The 15,911-nt window shown below is 42.1% G+C and overlaps 1 protein-coding gene across 1 annotated transcript in view; it reads left to right on the plus strand.

The window, feature by feature from the left end:
* Window positions 1-12,693, plus strand: part of strn4 (striatin 4) — a 34,020-nt gene extending 21,327 nt beyond the window's left edge. Inside the window, exons 14-18 of the mRNA XM_008121533.3 lie at window positions 2,149-2,289; window positions 6,153-6,251; window positions 6,448-6,534; window positions 9,498-9,687; window positions 9,770-12,693. Coding sequence (XP_008119740.2) covers window positions 2,149-2,289; window positions 6,153-6,251; window positions 6,448-6,534; window positions 9,498-9,667 — 497 coding nt within the window. The 3' untranslated portion in view covers window positions 9,668-9,687; window positions 9,770-12,693. The remainder of the gene's footprint in view (window positions 1-2,148; window positions 2,290-6,152; window positions 6,252-6,447; window positions 6,535-9,497; window positions 9,688-9,769) is intronic.
* The last annotated feature ends 3,218 nt before the right edge of the window (window positions 12,694-15,911 follow it).

The raw sequence follows: 15,911 nt of genomic DNA on the forward strand, positions 1-15,911 counted from the left end.
ATAGTAGTCCGCTGTAATGTACCATTCGTCATATTTTTAAAAGTTGACGTGATAAAGACATATTTAAAATCAGCATAAAAATTGATTTAAACTGTGCTACTCTCATTTCTTATGATTACAAAAAGTTTGATGTTGTTGGCTTGTGTAATTATTATTAGTATTATTTGTATCCCGCTTTATCTCTCTAAATGGAGCCCCTGACGGCACAGCGGATTAAACCGCTGAGCTGCTGAACTTGCTGACCAAAAGGTTGGCGGTTTGAATTCGGGGAGTGGGGTAGGCCAGGCTGTGGCGCAAGCTGGTTAGCAGCCAGCTGCAACAAATCACTCTGACCAAGAGGTCATGAGTTCGAGGCCAGCCCGGTGCCTGCGTCTATCTCTGTCTCTGTTCTATGTTATGGCATTTGAATGTTTGCCTTATATGTGTGATGTGATCCACCCTGAGTCCCCTTTGGGGTGAGAAGGGCGGAATATAAATACAGTAGAGTCTCACTTATCCAACGTTCTGGATTATCCAACACATTTTTGTAGTCAATGTTTTCAATACATCATGATATTTTGGTGCTAAATTCGTAAATACGACAATTACTATATAGCATTACTGCATATTGAACTACCTTTTCTGTCAAATTTGTTGTATGACATGATGTTTTGGTGCTTAATTTGTAAAATCATAATGTAATTTGATGTTTAATAGGCTTTTCCTTAATCCCTCCTTATTATCCAACATATTAGCTTATCCAACGTTCTGCCGGCCCGTTTATGTTGGATAAGTGAGACTCTACTGTATTGTAAATAAATAAATAAGCTCTTACTGTTAGCCCCAGCTTCTGCCAACCTAGCAGTTCGAAAACATACAAATGTGAGTAGATCAATAGGTATCGCTCTGGCGGGAAGGTAATGGCTCTCCATGCAGTCATGCCACATGACCTTGGAGGTGTCTACAGACAATGCCGGCTCTTTGGCTTAGAAATGGAGGTGAGCACCAACCCCCAGGGTCGGATATGACTAGACTTAATGTCAGGGGAAAACCTTTACCTTTACATTATCTCTCTAAAAAAGAGACTCCGGGTTACTTGAGAAATTGTTTAGCTATGACTCCTGAACCATAAAAACCTTCCTTAAAAACAACTCAAAACGATTGATTAAAACAGTTGATTCAGAGTTGGTTTTAAGGGCCAGAAGCCATGCAGAGGATTATAGTCCATCTGTTGGAAGCTGAGTTGCAAAGGAATGAAACGTACTTCTTGTACAGACCTCAGATTCTGGGCAGGTTCATTTGAGAAACAGGCAATCTTTCAAGTAATACGGCCCCGAGCTATTTAGGATTTTGTAAGTCAAAGCCCTTGTCTCATCCAGGGGGAACTAAGGGAGAGTCCATTGTGGCCAAGTCCACATTCATTGCTGGCACGTCAGCTAAACCTGGGCAAAAGCCAGCAGTACTTCCTGGCCTTCCGGGAACAGGGTCCAAGACCTGACTGTTCGGTAACCTCCAATCTCTGTGCATGTCATTCGTTATTTGCATGAAGCTCTTCTTCCTCTCAAGCTCAGCTTCCCCATTCCAGAAACAAGAATTACAGTGACAGTAACAAATCAATAAAGGTTGCGTGACAGTTGTTGCCAGAAGGAAGTAGGTAAGGTATAGAGAGCAACCTTTGAACTTTGCCAAATCCGAACGGTAGGGGGAGCCCTTCTATTGTTATTACAGTAGAGTCTCACTTATCCAAGCTAAACGGGCCAGCAGAAGCTTGGATAAGCTAATATCTTGGATAATAAGGAGGGATTAAGGAAAAGCCTATTCAACATCAAATGAGGTTATGATTTTACAAATTAAGCACCAAAACATAATGTTATACAACAAATTTGACAGAAAATATAGTTCGATATGCAGTAATGTTATGTTGTAATTACTGTATTTACAAATGTAGCAACAAAATATTACGATATATTGAAAACATTGACTACAAAAATGCATTGTATAATCCAGAACATTGGATAAGCGAGTTTTGGATACGTGAGACTCTACTGTATGTCAAAACTCCTTTTTATTGAGGGCCATGTTAGGAATTGTAGGAGTTGAAATCCAAAACATTCCTGATTTTTCCCATTCCTGATCTAGATTCTTACCTCCTTCCTTTTCCTCCTGTAGAAAATGGCATCCCTACATCTGTCACATTCTCCATTACTGATCCGGCACACGCTGTGGCTGCTTTCCAGACAGGCTTTGCGGTCCTTTATGATGTGGAGACCTCAGTCCCAGTCCTGACACTGGAATCCAGACCAGCCAATGGTGAGTCCAAGCAGGGAGCCGTGGGGCCAATGTCTTGTCTGTAAATGAAACAAGGGGCTCTGTATTCCTTTTTAAAAATTATTTTATTACATTTTTATTCATTTTGTTATTTAAAAAAACCATCTTTACAATTGATATAGTTAATTCTTCTCCTTTCTCCGTTGTGCTAGGAGCTCCGTATTTCTAGAATCGGTTTATTACAGAAATATGGTTGGCCCATTGCTAACTGTATGATACATTTTAATTGTGTCAATTACTTCTGACCATTACTAGAGACATTAGAGAAATGTGTCCCAATTATTTTATTCTGTATATTTACATTTTTCACCAGTTATTAGTTGTTTTGAATATATCCCAATGTATTTGCTTATTTATTATTATTATTATTATTATTATTATTATTATTATTATTATTATTATTATTATTTTATGACACAGCAAACAAGATAGATATGCTGGATTTCGTATCACAAAATCACAAGTCGAACACTTCCCAAGTGTCTAGGACTGTGTGATGTATTTTCGGATGATGCGTGCAGATCCCAGTTATTATTATTATTATTATTATTATTATTATTATTATTATTATTATTATTATTATTACATCACTTCTACCTTGCCCTTCTCACCCATCAGGGGACTCGGGGCGGCTTACAATATAACATTTGAACTTGTTTTTATGTTTCTCAGGCATTGAATGTTTGCTGGTCTTTTGTTGTTCACCACACTGAGTCCTTTTTGGGAAATAGGGCAGTATAGAAATAAAATGGTTGTTGTTGTTGTTACAAGCAGAGGCAGATAAATCTGTATAAAGGCCAAAAAATCCTGGAAACCAATTCATGGGATAATTCAAAAAATCCTCAAAACAGGAATGAATTTCAAGCCAGAACTTGCATTACTAAGACTATTGAATGATCAAATAAAACAGGAACATGAGGGAATAATGCAGTACATGTTAACAGTGGCAAGAATTGTCTATACTCAAAAGTGTAAAATGGCATTGATACTAACTGTAGGAAGATTGGATAGTCAATATGAAAGCAAGTTTCCTGCTTCTTGGCAGAAAGGGGTTGGACTAGGTGACCCATGCAATCTCTTCCAACCCTGTGATTCTATTTCAGGGGATGACTGGTCCCAAAAGTTAATTATGTATTCAGTAATCATCTCCCTTGATTCTATAATTTGTTGATAGATCTGTGCATCGTATGTTTTTATCCCCCCGCCCCGTAGTGTGCTTCAGTATCTATTTTTGCACTTTTAATGTACTAAACATACCAAGTTTATATGAAACGGTGACCTTTATTTCCTGTGCTGGTCTATGACCGAAATAAGTGATTTGATTTGATTGATTCTATGAACAATTTGCTGGATATAAAGTGGAAGAAAAAATAATTAAATGTATAGAGAAATCGATAAAAGAGAAGTTGGAAATCCACTTTTAAAACTAATTTCTGTATATGTTGGTAGTTTTAGAGTTGTAGAGATGGATGTTCATTAAGCAACCACAGTTTAAGTATGTCTCTGTTTATGTACTCTTTTTATGGGTTTTTATTGTCAGAAATGTAATTAAAAATATTGGGAGGGAAAGGGAGGTGGGTAATGAATATTACATCATCATCATTATTATTTATTCTACTACTATTACATCCCCTATTCAGCCACTCCCAAGGGTGGTTTCTCTTCTTTATGGGATGCAGCTGCTAAAAGAAGAGAGGCAGAGTAGGCAGGAGGTGTACCTCTACGTCTGCACTATAGAGATTCAGTAGTTTAATTCCACTTTAAAGTCCATGGCTCCCTCCTGCAGAAGCCTTGCACTTGTAGAGTTCAATTCCCCTTAACTATACAGATTCCTGCATAAATTCATTTATCTTATGAGCCTAAGATTGAATTTAGACATGTCCAATCTGTTTTTGTCCTTGGCGGATTAGTCTGTGAAATTGTTTGAGTTAAAAGATCCATATTCCTTATATCTGATAGTTTCAATAGCCAATTTTCTATTATGGGAGCTTCCTGCTTCTTCCATATTTTTGCTATGCATATTCTGGCTGCTGTAACCATGTATATAAAGAGCCTTTCCGAGTTGGCTTCTATCTGGAAGTCCGTAATTCCTAACAGAAAGTATTCAGGTTTTATGTCAAATTTTTTCCTTAGAGATTCCTCCATTTTTCCATGAATTTCTTTCCAATACTTTTTAATCTTTTTGCACCTCTACCACATGTGTAAAAAATCACCTTTGTACTTCCCGCATTTCCAACATTTCCCATCACCTTTCCCCTTGCTGAATTTTTCTAGTCTTTCCGGTGTCAGGTACCACCTGAAAAAGAGCTTGTACCAATTCTCCTTCAATTCGGCCGCGTATGTGAATTTAAGTTTTTTCTTCCAAACCTTTTCCCATTCGGAGAGATTTATCGAATGTCCTACATCTTTTGCCCATTTAATCATTGGGACTTTGACTAGCTCTTCTTCTCTATCCCATTCTAATAACTGCTAGTACAATATCTTAATTATTTTTGATTTCGCTTTAAGTATTCTATCCCAGCTTGTGTCTTTCCTTTCGAAACCTATCTTTTCATCGACTTTAAAATTTTCTTTGATTTGCCAGTAATTCAACCATGTCAAGATAGGGTCCAGTTGTTTGATTTAAGAGTTATATCTTGCTGTCCCAGTTTGAGCACTTGTCTATACGTTAGCCATTTGTCTCTTGGTAGCACAGAGGGTTCTAAGCAAACTACAAATCCCAGAATTCCACAGGGCAGAGCCATGATCGTTCTGATGTGGTTGCCTCCTGGAAGGTATGTGAGACATTTTCAGCCCCATCTGGGCCAGTTTCGGCAAGGGGAGGCCTCTTTTGAAACAGGAAGCAAACAGGATGTGACTTCTGCTCACATCCTGTTGTTTTTTTAAAAAAAGGCCTCTTTTGGGCCTAAAACGGTACGGGGAGAGGCTAAAATACATGACGAAAATGCCCCCTATTCCCTAGAGAGTATTTAGGGGCAAGGTTCCTTTTTTATTTTTGCAATGGGGATGCACAGCACTCCAGGGCCTCTTGGGGTGGGCAAATGTGTCTTAAGTCTGTCAAATTCCCCTCCCTGCCTTAAAACAATACTTCTGGAACAGAAAGATTCTTTCTTTTTGCTTAGTTGATGCAAGGGTTTTTGGCTGTAAGCCGAGTTTCAGAAGAGACATTGCCTCTTGGTTTGACATCTGGCTTGACATTGACATGTGCTTAGTTAATCAAGGGTATTCCTTTATAACTTACTAAAATATTTTGCACCCTAAATGGAAAAATATATACAGTAGAGTCTCACTTATCCAAGCTAAACGGGCCGGCAGAAGCTTGGATAAGCGAATATCTTGGATAAGAAGGAGGGATTAAGGCAAAGCCTATTAAACATCAAATTCGGTTATGATTTTACAAATTAAGCACCAAAACTTCATGTTATACAACAAATTTGACAGAAAAAGTAGTTCAATAAGCAGTAATCCTATGTAGTAATTACTGTATTGACGAATTTAGCACCAAAATATCACGATATATTGAAAACATTGACTACAAAAATGGCTTGGATTATCCAGAGGCTTGGATAAGCGAGACTCTACTGTATTTTGGAAATTGCTGTCAGAATCCTCAACCAGAGTCATTATTGGCCATATTTCTTAAGGGATTGTGAGCATTGTAAAGTGTCTTTTTCCAAAGTCTGGGTGTAGAATTCCTTGTTTTTCCTGAGGCCCTCCAAATCCAAGTATAGGTTTGTGGTGCAGCTTCTCTGTCTTGCCTTGGTCTTTCACCAAGGAAAGACTTTTAACCAAGGTGACTGTGGGTTAAAATGGGGCTCAAATTCTCCTCTTTTTCTCCCCAACAGGAGCCAGTCAGATCAACCAAGTGGTGAGCCACCCAAACCAGCCGATCACCATCACGGCGCACGACGACCGAGGGATCCGTTTCCTCGACAATCGGACAGGTGGGAGAGAGCTTGAGAGAAACTGATGAATGCTGGTCACTTCTTCCTCCTTTCTTCTTTTGAGATAAATATTTGAGATATTTCTTTGGCTCCCTGTCCTTGAGATTCCCATCTCAGCGGTGCAAGTTCCCTTCAGTGCTGACGTCCTGCAATTGCTCTGAAATGCTTAGTAAAGAATTCATTCCTCTTTCTGCAGGGAAAGCTGTGCATTCCATGGTGGCTCACCTGGATGCTGTCACTTGTCTTGCGGCGGATCCCAACGGCGTTTTCCTTATGTCAGGAAGTAAGTCATAGAATGATAGAGTTTGTTGTCGAAGGCTTTCATGGCCAGAATCATAGGGTGGTTGTGTGTTTTCCAGGCTATATGGCCATGTTCCAGAAGTATTCTCTCCTGATGTTTTGCCCACATCTATGGCAGGCATTCTAGTTCAACCCCTTGCTATGCAAGAACACCACAATCAAAGCACCCCAACAGATGTTTTGGGTATACAATTGGACTCTTTGTGACAAGGAAGGAATGAGCAGCTTTGTGTGTCATCTACTGCAGCAAATGTTGGCAAATGGTGCCACCTTTTCCAAGAAATCTCAAAGGACATACCCTGCTGCTGCCAAAAAAAAAAGACCCTTGGTTTTTTTTTGGGGGGGGGGGGGGTTGCTCCTCTGGGGCAATATCACCGTGTCTTCCTTTAACATTTTAGGCTGCAGAGGGGCATTTTATTTAATAACAGGAAGTCACCCAGAAGTTAACTTCCAAGTCACTTCCTGTTAGGAGAAAGGCCTCCTCTGGCTTGGAATGGTCTGGCAAGCAATAGACATAACAAAATCCCCTTCCCAGGCTCCCTAGAGGCCAATGTGGAACACTATTACCTTTTATGGGTGAAAACTAAAGAACACTGACCACAATGTATAAAATTTATAGTTGGCCCTCTGTATCCACGCATTCTCCGTCCATGGATTCAGCGGACTTTTGCAGGCAACCGTGAGGCTGATGTGAACCTCTATGGAAATGGGTTTGACTTGCCTGCCTTAAGTAGTCTGGTTGCCCTTCAAATGAGGCAGCCCTGAGGCAAAAAGAGGCATTTGTGGCCATGTACTTCTCGATTGCTTGGAAATGCGTGATACAGACCTTGAATCATAGAATCATAGAGTTGGAAGAGACGACACGGAACATCTAGTCCAACCCTCTGCATTGAAGGAAAAGCAAAAAGTACCCCCATCAGATGGCCATCCAGCCTCTGTTTAAAAGCCTCCAAGGAAGGAGCTTCCACCACACTCCAAGGCAGGGAGTTCCACTGCTGAACCGTTCTTACAGTAAGGAAGTTCTTCCAAATGTTCAGGTGGAATCTCCTTTCCACTCCTTGAGTATTCCCCACTCCTGTAAAAGTCACCCGATGAGGCTCGTTCCTCTTAACTCTGCCAAAGAAGGAAGCTGGAGTCCTCACTGAGATTCTCGTTATTGGAAATAAGTGCACCCAGTCTCTGGGCACATACTCCTTTGGAAATCAATGACAATTAAACTTACTGAAAAGGAAAAATGATGTCCTATCCGTTTGGCAATTGTGAATCTCCATGAACATGTGGAGACCACCTTTTGAAAAACAATAGTCAAGAAAAAACCACTTGTTAGAAGTCAACCCTTTGAACAAATGATATGTATAATCATTCATGTAATGCCACACAGGTAACTCAGTTGTTAAATTGAAGAGCCATGTCTTTGACCTGCCAAGGACAAAGACATACCACCTCTGGTTAGCAGAGGATGGTTGTTATTTTAAAGTTGAAATTGCAGTTGCCCAAAAAATATTCACTCCCTTAGTTTAAAATATACACTCAGAGATAAAATCTGTTTTTTTTTTTAATTTCCCACATTTGTATACCCCACCCTTCTCACCCTGAAGGGGACTTGGGGCAGCTTTACAACAGGCAACAATTTGATGCCAAGACATAAAAAAGTCTTCTTTGAAAAATAATATATCTTGTTTACTCACAAACTTCTTGTATTAATTCACCATACAGGCAAGTTTCTTATTAAAGTTCAGTTGTAATAGGACATTGTTCTCTCTATGTGGTGAGTACGCAGGGTATCAATAAATGGTCTGTAGTCTTTAGGTATAGTGGTACTCACCATAGGTCATACTTCTCTACTGAAGTCCAAACAGCAACATGCATCCACCTCCACTGAGGTGGGATGCAAACACGCATCAACCTCCAATAAGGTGTAAAGCAGAATATCCATCTCCATTGAGGTGTTAAGTAGACTGAATCCAAAATGGAATCCTGAGTCTGAACATGCTCAGCACATGTCTGTAACCCCACCCACACCAAAGAGGTAGTCAAACTGGCAAGTCAACATACACATAGAATAGAGGTTAGCAAATATACCTTTTATACCAGGCACCTTTTAGAACTTTAAGATGTGCTTTTTTCTTTGCCCGGTTGAACTGCGGAGGCCTTACTTTAAAGCTCAGGAATCCCAGTAACAAAAGTCAAAGTTGAACAATCAAACAAGATTTTATTTCTCAAAGTCCTTGGCAGACTTGGCACAAATTGTTGAGGTTACAAATACAAATAGTCAACTTATAAAACCTTGCAGACGTTCTTTTCTTGCTTTTCCCCTTAGTTGCTGGGTTAATTTCTTCCAAAGGTGAAGAGATCCTGAGATCCTCTCTACCCTAGCCTTGAGCTGCTATATCAAAAAGAGCAGGTCTTTTACTATCTGAGCTCAAAGCTAGCTTGGAGACGAAGTAATTAGAGCTTCTTCCAATGGCAAAGAAATCCTGGGATATTCTTTGCCCCAGTGTTGAGTTGCTATCTTGGAAACAGCAGGTCTTCCCCTATAGGCAAGAGGTTAGTACTTACGATGGCTTGTCTGAGCTGGCCTACCTTGACCACAACCACATCTGAGATCCTTTCTCTTCTGCAAAAAGGCAAAAAAGCTTTTCAAAATGGAGGTTTCATCCCCAGGAAAAGGGGCGGTCTCCAGAACAAAAAGATACTTCGCAAGCCTATAGCAGCAAGACTTTGCAAACAGGCTACAAACTCTGCTAATGGTTAACTATCAGGGTGCTGTAGAATCTGCAACAGCCCTGGAAAAAAATGCAAAAAAAAGGGGGCTATTTCCTTCAACTATAGGACAATGCAAATCAAACTCCTGGGAGACGGAACAATATACATTAACAAATAAATAGTGAAAGGCTTGGGAGGTTTCTATTTCCAACACTCATTGCCCTTTGGTTCCTCTTCCAGGCCACGACTGCTCTCTCCGGCTGTGGAACCTGGACAACAAGACCTGCACACAGGAGATCACCGCCCACCGCAAGAAGCACGAGGAGGCCATCCACGACGTGGCCTTCCACCCCAGCAAGGCCCTGATCGCCAGCGCCGGGGCTGACGCCCTGGCCAAGGTCTTTGTATGAGGGAAGGGCGGGGCCTGCAGGTAAGACATGCCTGGGGGGGGACAGGAAGCCACCCAGCGAGGACCCCCCTCTTCACGAGGTCTCTCTTGTGTCTCCCGCCAGGTGTGTCCCCAGGACCTCCTCCTTTGTTCTGTCGTTTCTTCCCTTTCTCCCTTCCTTCTTTCTCTGGCCCAGCCAGTGGTGCTAACAACCCTCCTCCTGGCCACGGGGCGCCTCTCGCCACCTCGACCCCTGCTCAGGACTGACCCCTGCTGGACAGTGGCGGCCGAGGCTCAGCGACTGGGGGAAGAAGGGGGGGGAAAGCAGCCGCCCGCTTCCCTGATGACATTGGGGCTCACCTTCACCAGCACTGAAATATTTTCCACTCATTTCAAGGTCGCCTGGTTTTTATTATTTCCCAGCTCAGGGAGCGGAAGAAATATTTTTTTTTGTCCTCTGGATTGTTTGGAGGGATGTTGGTGGAGAAGGAGGAGGGAGCGGAGACTCCGTGACGTTGGCAAAGGGCTTCGGGCAGCTCCATCAAACTCAATGGCCTCCTTTCCGTTTTGACATCTCCAAACCTTGGAGCACCTCAAAGCAAACACTGAGCAGAGCCCTAAGTATGGACTCTTTCCCCTCTCGATCCCGGTGGTGTTCCTTTTGTTAAGCCAAAATGAGGGACAGCGAATGCAATTGGAGCGACGGTTCCCCATCCCATTTGGGGCTCTAGTGCTCATTCGTTGTGGCTGAAAAAAGTCCAGCGTTGTTTTGACTCCTTGTGGTGGAGGAGAGACTGAATCTTTGCACCGCTAGGTTTCCCCTTGCTTCCCTTCTTTGTGCTCCCTGGAGTTTCTTGTTCCGTTTTCACCCTCTCCTTGACTCCGAAGGCATGTCCACACTGAACATTCCCCTTCCGCAATACCTGCAGCAAAAGAGGAAAGAGTTTGGAGGGTGTATAGGATGTCATTACCTCCCCTTTGACCCCCCTGCCTCTAGATACGTTACTTTGCTCTACTTATTTTGGAAGAGGCCACAGGTAATAGCAACAAAGGAAAGGGCAGCAATGATAGGTCAATAAACAGGTGAGACTCTGGGTTGACAAGCCATTGGGGAGCGACTGGAGCACTGTAGGTGAGCCCATAACCCCCTATTCAAGGTGTCTAGGAATCATAAAGACTGGGATTTGGGGGGGGGAATAGCATTAAGCCAAGTGGAGCTGATTCCTTGCTAATTCGGAAAAGAGTTTGGAGCTGACATTGGCAGCCATAACATCTTACATTCCCTCACCTTGAGTTCTCAATTTTGTCTCTTTGATTAAGGTTTTCAGATACTGCTTTTCTTCACACCTTGAGGTTAAGAATGCACCAGCTCCGTTACCCACGGATGGATATAGGTCAGACTCTTTGGGGAAGGTGGACTGATCTTCATTTTTCTCTTCTAAATCCATTCAAATCCTAGCAACCCCATCAGCAATAAATAAATGTCGTCTTTCTCCTGCAGCCAAACTCTCTCCTGGAGTAAAGGAAAGATAACCAGCTGAAAAACAAACAGAGCTGGCAGTGACCTCTGGGTTTGGGATAGTTTTGGGGCACATTTGGGGCACCGCATTAAACGGTGTTGTTCTCACAGCACCTTGGGATTTCTCTAGAAAGCGTCGAGCTGGTTTCAAGTGTGAAACAATGGCTTCATGCTTCAGTGTGGCACTTGAGAGCCAGGGGTCTGGAGCTTCGTTCTCCTTTGCCCCCTAAAATATGTGGATATTTTTTGGGGAGCGGGTGGGTTGATAACTGTATGTTTATTAATATTTTTTTTCCTTTCTTATCTGTGGTGTAACTTAACCCTGCAGTTGGCAATCTTACCAAACAAAAAAAAAAACACTAAAAAGTTGAGAAAACAATGAAGAAGAAATGCTTGCTGGATTGGCTGGGCAGGGTTGAACTTCAATTTATCCTCCTGTCCAGATTGGATGGTTAAGGGAATGGTCACTTCTGTGTGTGGCATGAATGGGATGTGGGATGAAGTTGGGCTTTTCTCAGCAGCGATGGCATCTTTTTGGGACTAGCTGGAACGCCATTGAAGCCTTTGGATGCCATTGAAAGGAGGGAGGGCAACGTTTCCAAGTCAAAAACAGTTTTGGGACTAAGAGACTGTTTTGCCTCCCTGTGTTCTGGCTTTTGGACTCTTGCGTTGAATCCATCTATCTGAAATTAGAGTTGGAAGATCCCCTTGTGCTCCCCTTACTTCTCACTTTCAGAACATCCTTCTCGGGGCTCTTTTTGTTGCTGTTCAAGAATAAATCTGAACGAGGATTTTCTTTTCTTCCGAAGGTGGTCTAGCTGTGGGACGTTTCTTCCCCGAACGGAAGATGGCTTTTATATCCCTGAGGTTGGCTCTGTCCTCCCCTCTTTATCATTGCTCCCAGGTTTTTCAAAAAAAAAATCAAGCTTCTCTTTCCTTTCCTGTTGTATATTCTGTGTATAGTACAATTTGAAAATAAACAGAAAACCCAAGAAAAGCATCCAAAAGGGCTGATGTTGAAATAACTGTGATCGCATTATCACTGTGTGATAGTTTCTACGAGCCATGGCCTTTTTTCGAAAATAAAACAATAAACCAAGTACTATAAAACGGAGCTCAAATAGGGACTTAAATGGGGAGAAAAAAACACCGCTTTTGGAAAATCAGTCTCACAAACGCATTGGATCAGGCGCTCATTGCCTTTCCCTTTGATCTGCTGCTGACCACTAGCCACTTCCCAAAACCTTTTGGTCTGATTCCCCTCCCTCCTTTGCACCAGCCAAACCCTTTCTCCCTTTTTGATCCCGAGACATATTTCTGTGCTGTATTTATCCAGACTGAGAGCACTCCTGCCTTTTTTTAAAGAAAAAGAAACGCCGGTTAGCTTTTTATTGTCTATTTATTTGAACGCTGTCTTCTCTTTTTATTTTCGTCCTCTTTTAATCACAAGACTGAAGTTGTATGTGGGACAAAACCTGCCTCAGTAATAATATTAATAATAATAATAATAAAAGAATCCTTTGGAATAAGAGTGGGTTTTTTTTAATGTGACGTTTAAATGGATTAACTGCTCGTCTTGGCTTCCAGCATGGCTTTGTGTTTGAGAATTATTTGTGAAATCCTTTCAATGAAAATGGTGGGCTCCTAGATTGGAAAAGGAGGCTTCAGGACAGAGATGGGGAACATTGTGGTTTTGGGACAAATTCAGATTTATAGTAGTTTGTGCATTGGATTGCAATGCTAGAGACCCTGGTTCAAATCCCTACTTAGCCAGGGAACCCAATGGCTGACCTTTGTGTATCTACACCAGGCATGAGAAAATTTGGGTCTCTTTTAGGTGTTTTGGACTGCAACTCCCATCATTCCTAACAGCCTCAGGCCCCTTCCTTTTCCCCCTCCGCCGCTTATGCGGCGGAGGGGGAAAAGGAAGGGGCCTGAGGCTGTTAGGAATGGTGGGAGTTGCAGTCCAAAACACCTAAAAGACCCAAATTTTCTCATGCTCGGTCTACACTGTAGAATGAGTGCAGTTTGACACCACTTTATACTATGAAATTATAGAAGTTATTGCTTGGTGAGGCAGCCACCAGCAAGCACTCTTTGGCAGAGGAGGCTTTCAAAGAATATTTTTCAGACCAAGCCATGAATCATTTGTGTTTTATATAGTTTAATAGATGTGTGTAATGCTCTTGTTGTTTTAACTATATATTTTTAATATTTTTATATTTAATTCTATTGTAATGTTTATATGTGTTAGGTTATAATTCAGACATTGTTATGGTTTATGTTGTCCGCCGCTTCAAGTCTCCTTTGGCAGAGAAAAATCAGGGTAGTAATAATAATAATAATAACCTGCTTTGATTGAAGTCAAAAATCAGAAACTCCTCAAAGCACAGCAGACAAAAAACCAGTACAAGTAAACCGCACTACAAACTAGAGCTGACAGCTGGCACAACAAAACATTGCATGGAAAGTTCCTTGACAAAACTGAAGGAAAAGCTGACAAGGAGAAGACCTGGCTCTGGCTCACGAATGGGACCCTGAAGAAGGAGACAGAAGGCCTGATCCTTGCAGCCCAGGAGCAAGACATCAGGACAAATGCAATTAAGGCCAAGATTGAAAAATCAGCTGTTGCCCCAAAATGCAGACTGTACAAGGAAACCGACGAAACCATTGATCATCTCAGCTACTGTAAGAAAATCGCACAGACTACAAACAGAGGCACAACTACATGGCCCAAATGATTCATTGGAACTTATGCCTCAAGTACCACCTCCCAGCAGCAAAGAACTGGTGGGATCACAAACCTGCAAAAGTATTGGAAAATGGACATGCAAAGATACTGTGGGACTTCTGAATCCAGACTGACAAAGTTCTGGAACACAACACACCAGACATCATAGTTGTGGAAAAGAAAAAGGTTTGGATCATTGATGTCGCCATCCCAGGTGACAGTCGCATTGACGAAAAACAACAGGAAAAACTCAGCCGCTCTCAGGACCTCAAGATTGAACTTCAAAGACACTGGCAGAAACCAGTGCAGGTGGTCCCGGTGGTGATGGGCACATTGGGTGCCGTGCCAAAAGATCTCAGCCGGCATTTGGAAACAATAGACATTGACGAAATCACGATCTGCCAGCTGCAAAAGGCCACCCTACTGGGATCTGCATACATCATCCGAAAATACATCACACAGTCCTAGACACTTGGGAAGTGTTCGACTTGTGATTTTGTGATACGAAATCCAGCATATCTATTTTGTTTGCTGTGTCATAAAATAATAATAATAATAATAATAATAACAACAATAGGTGAAAGATTAGTAAAACTGCTCTCATGATTCCATAGTATTGAGCCGCAGCAGTTAAACCGTCAAAATGGTATCAAACTGCATGCTCTCGAACTCAGAGGAAAACAGTGATGTCGCTCCCAAACATTTTGCCAATCCATTTGCAATAGTAACTGTAAAAAAAAGTAGGAAGAGGAGGGGGAAAAAACTGAGACATGGTAAAAACAACTGGAAAAGTGTGATAAGATTGATGGGGACTGTGCCTATCAAACTGGGATGGAAAGTATGAAAATATAGAAGCATGCATTCTCCAGAAAGGTCATCCAGTCCAACCCCTTTCTGTCAGGCAAGAAGACACCATCCAAACTCTCCCAACAGATGACCATCCACCCTCTGCTTAAAAACCACCAGAGAAGGAGGCTACCAAATGCCAAGGAAGCCTGTTTCAATAGCCTTTACTACAAGAAGGTTCTTCCTAATGTTTAAGCGGAATTTATTTTCCTGCAATTTGAATCCACGGCTCCAGAGCAGCAGAAATGAAGCCAAAAAATCTTGGCACCTACACTGTAACTTTCTCTTCAGCAGAGCCAGCTATTTTTTTGCCTTTTGTTCTGCGTGCCAAGCCCCTCGGGGAAACTACATACTGAAGGCCGCAGTTCCTCTTGCATGAAGATCTCCATCCCAAAGAATGCAGAGAAGGCGGCTGCCAAGACTCGCACCTGCCGCCTTGGCCTCGGACAAAGCCTTCCTTGTGCCTTGGCCTTTGGAAGATACTGGACTCGGATCTAGGATACCCTGGAAAGCATCCATATCATTCCCTTCCATAATGCCAGTTTGATTATTGTAAAAACCAGTAACAAAATTCAGCAAGCCAACTTTAATTATCAGAGAAAACGAACCAACCACCATTCATGCAGTTTGCATTTTAACTCGCTCAAAGTTATGGGATCCTGGGAGGAGTTGTTTGGTGAGAAGGCTCAAGATCTTGTCAAACTACAGGATTCTGCAGAATTGGCACTTTAAATGGTGTCAGACTGCATCAATTCTACCGGGTAGATGTTCCCTAAGGCAAATGAGCCTTTTGCACTCCATACTTGGGGATCAAAAATGCACTCCAGTCCTGTGTTTACAGGGCAGGAAGTCTCTTGTATTCAATGTTTGTGTTCCTTAGCAGATACAGAATTGTAGTTCAAATTGCGTAAGTTTATAAATGGCAAATAAATCTAATTGAAGGTGTGTTTTGGGGCTGGTGCAGTGGTTCTCAACCTGTTTTGGCCTTCAACTCCCAGAAATCCTAACAGCTGGTAAACGGGCTGGGATTTCTGGGAGCTGAAGGCCCAAACACCTGGAGAACCCACAGATTGAGAACCACTGGTCTGGTAGAAGAGCTCTAGTCCTTCCAGGAGCTTTGGACTTCAACTCCCAGAAGTCTGAAGACACTTTACAAATAACCAGAGGTGA

The sequence above is a fragment of the Anolis carolinensis genome, unplaced genomic scaffold, assembly GCF_035594765.1.
Source record: "Anolis carolinensis isolate JA03-04 unplaced genomic scaffold, rAnoCar3.1.pri scaffold_10, whole genome shotgun sequence".
Taxonomy (NCBI): domain Eukaryota; kingdom Metazoa; phylum Chordata; class Lepidosauria; order Squamata; family Dactyloidae; genus Anolis; species Anolis carolinensis.